This window comes from Dermacentor silvarum, chromosome 9 (assembly GCF_013339745.2).
Source record: "Dermacentor silvarum isolate Dsil-2018 chromosome 9, BIME_Dsil_1.4, whole genome shotgun sequence".
NCBI classification, from domain to species: domain Eukaryota; kingdom Metazoa; phylum Arthropoda; class Arachnida; order Ixodida; family Ixodidae; genus Dermacentor; species Dermacentor silvarum.
In genome coordinates this window covers 77,729,069-77,741,328 of record NC_051162.1, presented here as the reverse complement: position 1 = coordinate 77,741,328, position 12,260 = coordinate 77,729,069, and the positions used below count along the sequence as shown (strand labels likewise).

General features: G+C 42.1%; 1 protein-coding gene across 6 annotated transcripts in view; it reads left to right on the top strand.

Annotated features, from left to right (window-relative positions):
• Positions 1-12,260, top strand: part of LOC119463673 (venom metalloproteinase antarease-like TtrivMP_A) — a 206,060-nt gene that overhangs the window by 40,180 nt on the left and 153,620 nt on the right. For 2 of the 6 annotated variants that reach the window (XM_049655576.1, XM_049655579.1), the window contains 2 exons: positions 955-1,063; positions 7,962-8,105. The exons of 2 other annotated variants lie outside the window; for them this stretch is intronic. In XM_049655576.1, coding sequence (XP_049511533.1) covers positions 955-1,063; positions 7,962-8,105 — 253 coding nt within the window. The remainder of the gene's footprint in view (positions 1-954; positions 1,064-7,961; positions 8,106-12,260) is intronic. 2 more of the 6 variants (XM_049655581.1, XM_049655580.1) reach the window with 2 other exon arrangements.

The following is a 12,260-nucleotide window of genomic DNA, read 5'->3' as shown; positions in this document are numbered from 1 at the left end:
GTCTTTGTAGTGAGGCCTACTCAAAGAAAATGGGATGCGAACGAGTCTCGATAACGGTATCGCATGCCACTCTTAAAGGCCAAGCTTAAGCGTCCTCCAATTGTTTTTGCGTGTTGTCTGGACGCGCAATGTGACAACGAATCAGCTTTAAATAAGGGGAAATTTATTTTCGTGTCCTTCGCGCATTCTCAATAATGACACCTTGGATTCATAAAACATTATTTTATCACTAATTGGCAACTATCATATGCACAGGCCCGCCTGTTTCTATGTAAGTAAAGATTAATAATGAAGTTCCTTGAATGGCGCTAATGTGGCTAAAGATATATATATTTTCGCTAAACAGCGCCTAATTCTCATGTTGCATGCGTGAATAATACACTTAAATAGAGGTGTAAGAAATATGTATCCAAGGTAAGCTTATTCTCGATACATAAGAATATTCTCGATGCGGCCCAGGCTTCGTTCTTTACATACTCGTAAGCTCAAACAGGTCAACATTTTCTACTATCTCAAGCCACCACGTCACACAAGAGACAGCGCAGGTTGGATTGAAATAAAGCCCTGACTTAAGTGTACAGTTATCTAGACAAAGTAGGCGAAGTCGACTTTTCAGAATCACGTTTGTTAAACTTCAGGCACAGCCTTACGCATGTTTACAGTTTAAGCGGAATAGTGATCTAAACGTGCTGGATAACCATGAAAAAATTTATAGATCGTTGATGTCTCAGTACTTATTTCCATATATCTTTATGTGTGTATGGACAATTTGACTGCGATAAACACATATATGCTCATTCAGTGCTCGAATCCAGCCATAGCGTTTTCATATGTTCGCACTACATATTGCTTCTACCATAATTATTGCTATTTTGTAGTATTTCCTGTAGCACGAGCCATTGCGGCCAATTATCCGCAGATTCGTAGATATATCAAATGCAAGTACACTTTCAGGTTTGTCTGACACAGCCGGAGTTTGCACAGAAGCCAAATTCGCTATCGGAGAGGACAAACCACATACATATAGCGGACTTGTAGTGATGGCACACGAAATCGGACATTTGTAAGCATTTTCTGGATATCAAACATTATTGTAAAAAATTCGTTTACAAAAAGTATATGCAGCGTACAATGGAAATATATATGTTGTGTACAATGTAAGTTTTCTGGGCAACTTTGTACATTTATTGAATGAGTAATCAACATCATTACGCCGAACTTAACGGCGCACATATCTGCGGATGTTTATAGCACATGAATCGATCGAATACATGAATTCGATGGTTATCGTACAAGGTTAATCACTTTAGTACAACTAATCCTACAAGATTAGTCGGTGTCTTTAAGGGCTAGTCCTTTCTTAAGGTCATTCGTTGTGAGCTGCAACTGCCTCGTAGCGTTCAAGACATTCCCTGACGTATAGCAACTTGTAGCAGAGGAGCGTTATTTCTACTCGCACTTGGCGGAGAACAACTGCAGAAGGGTTGTCCCGGCATTGCTCATAGCTGGCGTCGGAATGGCTGTGTTGTTTGATTAAAGATACGGTGTAGAAGTTTATTCAAACGAACAAAAATCATTTATGAGCGCTCTTGGCGTGTGCAAATTCGGTCATTACTAAAGGTATGGTGCTGAAATCCTGACTTGAAGACCTGGCTACAAGGAATCCCCAAAGAATCTGCTCTCTCGGAGATTTAGTGCTCTCAGGTCCATTAAGGCCAAGACCCGACTTTTGCGACAAGGACTACCAGCCTCTTGGAGCAACAGTTAGGTCTACGCCCAGCGCACCCTGCCCTTGCCGTTTTTAACCGACAAACGAATAGATCGCCATTAAAAGAAACGAAATGCACTGCTGGCGAGAGTGATGAATCCCATCAATAACATATCCGCGCTGCTGTCACTGATATCAACGACCACAGGTGAGCTGCAAGACAACCTAAATGTTCTACTAATGAAAGAGGCAGCCCTATATGCGACCTACATTTAACGATTAAACACTGGTACAGGGCAAGTAGTTCGAAAAGGAGCAGTAAATTGTTTATATAGCTAGCAGGTTTGAATATGTTGGGCGATATCAAATGGTACCAGACACAAAAAAGAAATGAAGAAGGCTGCTGGTGCCATTCAAGAGCTTGGTCTCAGCAGGCAAGGCATAACTGGCCAATGAAACGTCAGAACTTGAACTCCCCTCCGACATCGAAAATTTGAGGTCAGCGAATTTCACGGAAACATTAGGCTGGTGTTCTTTTGCGAATAAACACGAGTGTTCTATACACAATAATGAGCACCTCCCTAACATTGACAATTTTAAGTATACAAAAATATACCTCGTTGGCTACGCAGAGGATAGCATAACTAGACGTTCACTGATAGCAATTATCAAGTTACTGTTCACTTTCCTAAATTATCTTTTGGACGAAACAAGGTTGCCGTGAACGATAACGTGAGTCAACTGTTTCAGGTAAAACCTGTGGCATCAGCCGACGGCCAGATATCTTCACGACTGTTTTGATAAGGTACTCAACAGATTAGAATCCTTCAGGCTCGCAATAGCAAACGAGAAACGTGCAGCGCCATTTTAAATGTTGCCGTAAAAAAGGGTTTACCTCCGTAGACTGTACATTGCCATTGCCAAAACAAATCCAGCAAAGTAGACAAATGTTACGCCTTTTAGGAGCTGATAGAGTTTTTGAAGAAAGCTGATAACAGAAAAGAAAGAAAAGAATTCATGCCAGTACTAGTAGAACGGGCACATCATAGTTTTTCCTCAGCTGCTACTTCAACTGCAACCTACGTGCATCATAAGGAAGCAAAACTTTTCTGCTACTGGGATCAACAACTTTGTACTTAGTGCTAAGTGATGTCTCTATAAGAGAAAAGATAGCTAAGAGGATGCAGCCGATGCTTTCGATGCTGCAGGGTATCACTACGGAAATGAGTGTAGAAACTTGAGGTTTTTGCGTTGTGGCTAATGCCAGGTAAGACACTTGACGTTCCTATGGGAGTTCGGCAACAGCCCGTCGAACAGTGACACAGAGCAGAAAAATGTGAACGACATGCAAGTTACAAGTGTGCTTTCCGAAAATAGTAAGACCATCTTGCTGCAAACTGGCATTTTTGGGGGTTGAAAGTTCAGCCATCGATGCGTGCTAAGTTATCTTATGAGTGGCGGAAGTAAGCGCACAATCTCTCCCACGACATGGCATGAAATCTTCGATGCAATTTCCTGAAAAAAAAAAACATGACCTCGTGTTAGATTCGTTCACTTTTCTTCTGTTTCAATATACTACGACGTGTAGAGCTCTTTATAAAGAGCCGATATCATGGAAACGGGATTGGAGTATAGGCACTCGAAATACCCAAAACTTGCCATGAGACATTACTTTCCAAGCCCGAGTCAATGCTTCAAGAAATTGACTGCAGTCTTCAACTCGAAAGTGATCTTGCTACGCCCAATAACAATGACAACATAGAAGTTCTCATCGAATATATGCCATCTGAATTAGTAAAGCGTTCGACTGGACGTGGCAGGATCTAGTTGAAAGTTTGGAGAACATCAGAAAAAGTTACACCACCGTAGTCATGAACGTTGTTGCACGAAACTGCATCCCTGACCAAGCATGTCAAAATATATGTGGAAACGTCCTTGGAAGTAGAGCACGTGGGCATACTGCCTGAAAAGGATACTACCACCTTAGACAAGTGCTCTAAGAATTGCAATGAGCCGCTAGAAAAAGGATGGGAGACATGAAGCATACATTCATTGGAAGGATAACACCGACGAATTAAATAGAAATATAACGGAACAAGGGATCCACTGCGGAAGAATGAAGAATTGTTGCCTCAATACGACAAGGCAATACGGCAATGTGAAAAATATTATTTTATGGAGTCAATAGAGTCCGGGCCTGTTTACTACGTACTGTATAGGGTCGTACTGAACATCGAAAGAGAAGCAACCACACACATTGTTTTTGACTCCTCCTCGAGGAGCTGCGGCTAACTGTCGTTATACGACGCTTCACATGGTCGATAAAACTTGAATAATTGGTTCTTGAGCATCTTTCTAAGTTTCTTATCTACAACATTGCAATTACACCAGATTTTAAGAAAGCTTTTCTACAACGTCATCTCGCTTATGTTGACCGCCATATACTTCAATATTTTGTTACGAAAGTCCCATGAAATGAGAAGAATTGCCAGAAGTGGTTTTGAGGATGAATTGTGTACCTTTCGGAGTCGCACGAAGCCTGTTTCTTTTGAGCGCCACTCTTCATGATCACTTTGAGAACAATAAAGGCGAACATAGAAAGATGAACAGCCAGCTGAAGCTTGAGTTTCACATCGACGATTATCTGGCAGGAGCAGACACAATGGAACAGTAATGCAGCTAACGTCATCAACAAAGCAGGAATGCATCTGTGTAAATGGACAAGCTCCGCGAGTCTTCAGCATCGCAATGGTAACGTGACCTCAGTTCTAAATCATGAACCAACTTGCCCTCATCAAGACCTTACTGAAGAAACGCAGTCGGAGGTGAACGATGATAAGCTTACCATTTCAAGAACCAAGAAACTTCTAGTCGTTATTTGATACCCTGCAGAAGATAAGTAAGAATTCGACACCTCTAAAATTATGTGGCTTGTGGCATCCATGTTCACACCAAAAAGAATTTCCCGAAAGCGGGAACTGAAATTTCGTATGCATAGGGTTCCCTCTCTCCCTTCACAATGAAAGCCAAAATACGTTTCCATCAACTTTGGCAGAAAAGGTTGAATTAGGACAATACGTTGCCCGAGGAAACAATCTGCATATGAGGAAATGGTGCAATGATATTGTCTGCTGAATGTGACATGCGTCTCATGTACCATTTCGTATGCAAGACTGTCATGCAAAACAACATTCCACGTTTCCACGCTTAGAACATTTGGGAGCTCTAACAGCAGGAAGACTGGTGCACACTGTGGAGAGAGAAATTAACAGCTCATGAAACCTTATTCTGGTTTTATTCCACCCATTCTTGGTAGGTGGATGAACTCAGGCCTGAAAATTGGAAGAATTTCGTAGCGAGCAGCCTAAATGACGCTCAAGCCATAAGTCGACGTGGCCAGTGGCGATACTGTCCATCAGAATACAATATTGACTCACGCTTGTGGTTTTACAGAGAACGGTCTTTGGTGGAATGGACCGGACTGACTGATTCAAGAAAGTGAATGTTGGCCAACTGTAATTTTCAATGGTGCGTAGAAAACTGGTGAAGAAGGAACGATAATATTACATGTGACCGTTACAAATACAGCTCTTTTGATAAAAGCCTCCGGTATAAGAATCCCACCAAGAGTATAAACATCATTGCACGGAATTTCCGCTTCATTCAAAACAAAAGAAATCCGGACCCAAATATAACAGGACTGTTGTATACAGATCAGACGCAAATAAAAAGATATTTTTTGTCTCTAGAGTATAACGTATTGTGTTAGGCAAAGCTTACGCCTCATCCTACTATTATAAAATTTGCTCCTTACATTGATGAACAATAAGCCATCATAGGTAATGTCAGATCGCATAATTGAGAACCTAAGGCCAGCTAAAAGCATTCTATCGTTCTTCCAACAAAGTAAGGATTCATCGCATGGCTGTTTGAATGAGCAGACTGGTGCCTTCAGCGTGTTGGAATTCGTGGTACACTTACTCCTTTACGACAGAGCTATTGGCACAATACAGGTTCACAAACGGCAACGAAAATAATTTATTACTGCGGCATATGCAGAATATTTGAAACAAAATAGCAATTATTGAACAGGCTTGTTATTTCGGCCGTTCTGTCGTACAACATCTAGCCTATTACCAGCATATATTGCCATCTTCATTTGTGCTGGCATACTTGCATGGCCTCTAGAATCAGTTTGCAGCCTCGATACGGCAACATTTTTATATGCCTCGAAGTGGTTCGATGGAAACCAGCAGTTTGCGCAACAGTGTATTCTGGTTGCTATATCACGCTTAAAAGAGGTTTGGCAGAGTTGAACAAAATGTGGAAGTCAGTTGGAAGCGAACGTGTGCTGCAGCATTTCAAAGAAAACCGAATTAAATGAAAGTATATTGTGGAGCGTACACCCTAGTGGGGGTGGTTTCTTATAACGGCTGATACCAGCCGTCAAGACCACACTATGAAAAGCTTTCAAAACAAGCTTTTTAATCTATTGTAAAGGACAGACTCTGTTGATAGAAATCGAAGAATTTGACAACTGGCGCCCTTGCACAGCTATATCGAGTCAACTCGAGAAATCACTGCTAACACCGGCTCATTTTTTATTGGTCGACGGCTTGTGCCACTCACTGATTACGCGGCTGATGACAAGGAGCCAAAGTCAACAATAAAAAAATACAAAGATGATATAGACGAAGACTTATGTGCCTTGATGCCTTCTGCAACAAATGTCACAAAGAATATAATTGGCAGCTACCTTCAGATTACTACGTGAATTCACTTGTTCAAGTTACTCGAAAGTCGGATATGTTGTGCTTATTCTGAACCTAAAAACTCCAAGATTTTTGAGGGGCCTAGCTGTAATTGAAGAACGACCACCGGACAAGGACAATCGTGCACGTCTGTATCTCTAGAGCCAGTCAGATGAGAAAAATTAAGGCGGACTATACTCCATCTATACAGCTTGGAGGCTTCATAAGGCTTCGAATTGGGTGGGAAGTTTCTAGAGTCGCAAGCTACTTCAGACCATTTCTATCTTCACGTCTCCACATAGATCCTCTTCACCGACTGCAGGGACGTTATATGAGCGGCGATCTTGGATTTTCGGAGCCGCCATGAACATCTTAACTTCCGCCAGATGTTACGCAGAAATAATATGGTTTTTGAAATAAACTATAGGGGCAAATGCCTCTAAAACGAACACCTCTAGACCTAAATGACGTCTTATGAGTTATTTCGCATGACCCAGCCTAATACCTCTCAGTAATGTTTATTGTGAAGGGCTCTACAGCCAACACCTCTGTAACTAAATTGACTGTAAAACGAAGGAATATAGGAGTTACCGAGGGCTGAATTATAGTTGCACCATAACTTTGCTCCACAACCGCCACAGAGTGGCGGGGCCCACATGAAGCGCCGATCGGCACGGCAACTATGGCTGCGATATGATCCAGAAATCGTAGTAGCTTTGGTTGTCCCCCCCCATACTGCCACACGTGCTCCTACTTTAAGCCGACGTGATGTCCTGCTCAGAATGGACGAGTTACAACAACGTAGATGCTATCAAGAACGGGATGGATGCGAAGGTCGCAGTGATGAAGAGACTGCAGGCGAACTGAGTTTTGTATTAGGCAGGTACTTTGGGTGATATATCAATGTGATATTAAATGAAACTACCAAATAATTCATATTAAATTACACATAAAGTAAACTGTGAATTCGACGCTCTGCAGCTGCACGTTGCTTACTTTCCAGAATAACAGCCATTTGACTGCAGACAGTTTATTGTGTGAACCGAAAATTCTCTATAGGCAGTGTCGATAGTATCAAGTGTAATATGCGGTTCTCAAATTGAAAGACCACTCATTTACCGGCTCGCTTTCCCACACGCGTAAGTAAAATTCCAGGTTGTGTTCGTGTTGGCCGGGTAACTTCGAGAAGCCCTGAATATATATGACTGCACCAGAAAATTCTCTGTCGCCCTGGAAAGAACAACGACGTTCAAGATGCTTGCATTACATGGTACCGTGCGCACGTTGTCATCGCCTCACAACGAAAACGTCATAAGAATGTTCAAAAGCGAAAGGGAACAATCGAGAATGTGAAAGGAATTCCCTAGGCAATATTTGCGTTTTAGAAATTAAAGCCGCATCACTATGCAAGAGTTGACTACTTCACAGTACTGTTTTTATTTGAAGTCCGTGTAACCGTCTCAATTTTACTTTCATACAATATTTTTCGGTGTACTTTTCAGGCTAGGCTCGGACCATGACAGCTGTCCAGGTGCAAAAGATTGTCCTGCTAGTTACGGATTTCTGATGACAAATTTACCTATGGAAACGCATAATAAATCAAAGCTATCAGACTGCAGTCAAAAGCAAATACGTTCTTTAGTCAGGTAAGACCCTCTATTTCCGCAATCACACTTCACCGCCTTCTGCATCTGTATTTTAAGTGTGTGCTCGCGTAGCCGAAAAAAATATCCCACATATCATTCAGCACTCAATATAAGTGAAATTGACTAGTTGAAAATAATCTAAGGTAGGGTATTTTTGCAGTAATCGTAAGCCTTTCGAAATTTTTTTTCAAAGTAAATATACCCGAAATATGCCTTCATTTGCAAATATGGGGCCCTATACCGTAAAACTATTCCAATCTGTTTTCATTAAAATTTCCTGATGACAAATTTGCGCAACCACTTACGCAAGCATGGGATGTGGATCCGCAGCGTTCCTTGAGCCGACCAATCAGTCGTTTTCTCTTAAGCTCTTCAAATGCGTCATCTTGCCGCGTTTTCTATTTAATGTCGACGTCGGCTTTCGTGAGACGGTGTTAATAGAGAGTTTTAGCTGAGCGTTTACGGTCTGCTGCGCACAGAGCGGTGTTAAAGTCCCTAGATATTTTCTTGCTTTCTTTAAGTAGCGACAAGCTTTGCACCACGGCCGACGAATCTCATTGGGCGGCGCTCATTCCAACAGCCATGTTTTTTCTAACGATGTTCACCCCCATTCACCTGCACGCTGCTGCGAGTAACGTAGATAGCAGCGTCCGTTGACGGTCGCATGCTATCTAGGAAGATAATGGCGGCCGACGGAGTAGATATCGCTACTTAAAAAAGAGCAGGACATCTAGGGACTTTCCCCGGTGTGTTCTAGCATTTTGCACGCAACCGCTTAGCGGGAACTCTTGTAGGCGCGTGCGCACAACGCTCATGCTATCAGCGGAACGTAAAACGCGCTACTTGCTCCGCTATAAAGCCGAGTGAGGGGAGCGTGAGGAGCGCACACTTGGCTTCTTGGTCGTGTTGCAACTAAGTTGACAGTGCATCGCTCGAGTCTCCGCAAGACATGCTTAAAAATGTGACATCTGCGGAGTTCCCTGCATTATCTCAGTACGTGAAAGCTGAGCGGAGCGGACCTTAAGTGATGGTCTGCTAAAACTCTCTAATGGTACCGCAATGCTTGGAAAATCTAACACAGCGCCAGTAATAGGCACACAGGCCAAGGAATCTGCGCAGTGCCTTCTTTTCGATGCGCCGCGGGAACTTAGGGATGGTGGCTGTCTTATCCGGGTTGGGACGGACTCATGGTTTGCTGATGACGTGGCCTAGTAACAGAAGTTCTTCGTAAACAAAACGGCACTTTTCGGTCTTAAGGCACTTTTCGGTCCAGATAACTTGATCGCCTCCAGTACTTTCTGAAAACGCCTCAGGTGATCTTGAAAATTTGTAGCAAAGAATACAGCGTCATCCAACCAGACGAGATAAGTCTGCCACTTCAGTCCTGCCAAGACTGATCGTCATTCACTGGAACGTTGTAGGCGCAGAGCACAGTCTGAATCGCATCAGCTTGAAGTCGAAGAGTCCGTCTGGCCTGATAAACGCGGTCTTGTCTCGAGCCCTTTCGTCGGCTTCAATTTGCCAATAACCAGTCTTGAGATTCATCAACGAGAAGTACTTAGCACTGCGGAGTCAATCGAATGCATCATCTGTCTGTATGTGGGTGTATGCGTTCTTCTTCGTTATTTTGTTCAAGCGACGATAAATGACGCAGCAGCGCAGAGTTCCATCCGTTTTCTTCACTAAGACCACAGGAGATGCTATGGGTTTCTCGGCCGCTGGATGATGTTGTCGCACAGCATTTAGTGGAATTGTTGCCTTACAGCTTCTCGTTCTCGGATCGTCTCTCGGTAAGGGCTCAGGCGGAGTGGTCGAGCGGATTCCGCGGTTATTATGCGATGCTTCGCAAGTGGTGTTTGCCGAGTCATTGATGACTTCGTAAAACCGTCTTTTTTATTGTCGGAGAAGACTTTCGAGCTGTTTTTGTTTATTCGTGGGGAGGCTTTCATTTATGTCGAATAGTGGTTCGGAAACTATGGTCGTCGAGGAAGATGCGGCAGAATCCGAGAAGGCAAACTTTTTTTTATTGGGCGAACTAGTGGTCAGAAAAGCAAGTTACCCTCAAAGCACAGCGATAGTGGTGAACACAGTCGGCGATCGTCGAAACCTGATGAGCGGGTCAAGCGCGTCGGCTTTTATAGGTCATTCGTCGAAGGTTTCATTGTAATCGCTGGTGCCTGGGTGGTTTCCAGAAACTGTTACGCAATTCAAGTCGTGCATGCAGTCTTATTATAGAAGGTTTGACGAGGACATACGCAACACATAGAATCAACGATAACATTCCTGTAAGTTTTAAACGGTGTAGGCGCGTACTTCTCTGCGCGATAACGTTTGTTAGCCACTGAAAGCGGTCACTGAAGAAAGATAAACGAGTACACGTGTCAATGTATTCGAAAGGGCATTTGTTACTTTTCTTCTACTCTGCGTTACCATCAGGTATTGTTTAGTTTCGCTGATAAAAAGTACTTGGTGTAAAAGTGGCGATTCGATATGAGGCAGGGAGTAAACGTCCTTAAATGTTATGCTGTTTAGATTGCAATAGTGCAAGTTGAAGCATACAGCCCAATTTCACTTTTTGAAAAAAATTCATAGTAAGTACCAAGTGATCTTGTAATCTGGGTAATAATATAAAGAGAAAAAATAAAATAAAAGCTGAGAATGAGGTAAATATAATCAGCTGGAAACACATTTTGGAGAGCTATATTTGCTCAGAACACGAAAGTTTGAGCAAAACTAATAAATTACATGAAATTTGTAATCAGCTTGACAAATAAAGTGCGTTTGCGAAAGTCGCCTTATAGAGCTGAATAATGGGCCGAAACCACAATCAACTACGCTTTACTCTATTCATTATTTGCAGAAACACGCTAAAATATCTCGCTGTTTCAATAAGGCACTAGCGCTTTTTAATATTTGGCAGTATACTACAGATGCAAACACACATGTAAATATTTAACACTGATACTACACTTGTTTGCATTCGTTTTTAAATGTCGAGTTCTGGTGAAAAATGCTGTACATGGTCCTGTCACCCATGCCCGAAATGAACACGTTATTAGGAACCCGAGGTTATTTCTCATTGTTAAGAGCAGTGCATATTCTTTGTCTAATAATTCTTACATGAGAAGCTGAGGGCCCGTAGTGGATATACTGTGTGCGTAAATCCATCCACATCTCTGTCCTACGCTCCTATTCTAAGATAACGGTGTTCAAAAATATAACGGAGCACCCGACAATTTGAAGTAGAGATGGGCAAAACGGCTCACTTCAGTGAGCGGCTCGGAACGGCTCCGCTCACTGAAATGAACCGGTTCATTTGAACTGCTCACCGGTTCACTTAAACGTGTAACCTGTGTTATGCATATTCTCTAGTTACGTGGCTTTGAAAAAAAAAATATATGCATAATTTAATAACCGTGTTATTGGTATTTTCGCTATGTTTAGAGAATATTTTTACATTTATTGAAAGCGTGAATTTTTAGTTGTAATGAAGCTTTCTTTTCTGATATTGGGCATAAAATGCTTTCAGAAAAAAAATATAACTTCATCGTCATTACAGAAGCTTGTCCGTTTTTGTGGTACTTTAATATCAACTTTTGTCAAACTAAGAACACAAAATGATTGTACATTATGTTTCAACTTTATTCATTTATTCACATACGTACGTTCACTATAATATGAGTAAGCTGTAACGTCATGCAAAACGAATGTAGAAATCAATATTTGAAGTACAATACAAAAATCATACGAAAGATCCACAACACTGCCGCACGTACCTTTCGTTTTTTTTTCTCTCTCTTGAGTGCACGTGCGATACTGGTGATCATGCCATCATACACCAGGACAAAAAAAAGGGAAAAAAGAAATGAAGTTCTATTACAACACAACAGATCATTGGCCTCGTTTTATTGACGTACTAATCATACACGCTCAGAAAATGCCCTGAAGTGGATGTCATGGGCGACATTTTCATGACTACACTAATTAGCACAAATGAAGACCAGGACGTAAACTGTACGTTCACCTCTTGTCGTTAAAGGGCCCCTAAACTACCCAGAGGTCGAAGTTTAGTTGTGGTGTTGCAGTTGTGCACGAGTCTACAACGAACGCGTAGCCGCAAGAAGTTTTCGAAATGCACTCTAAAAAAAAAGGGAG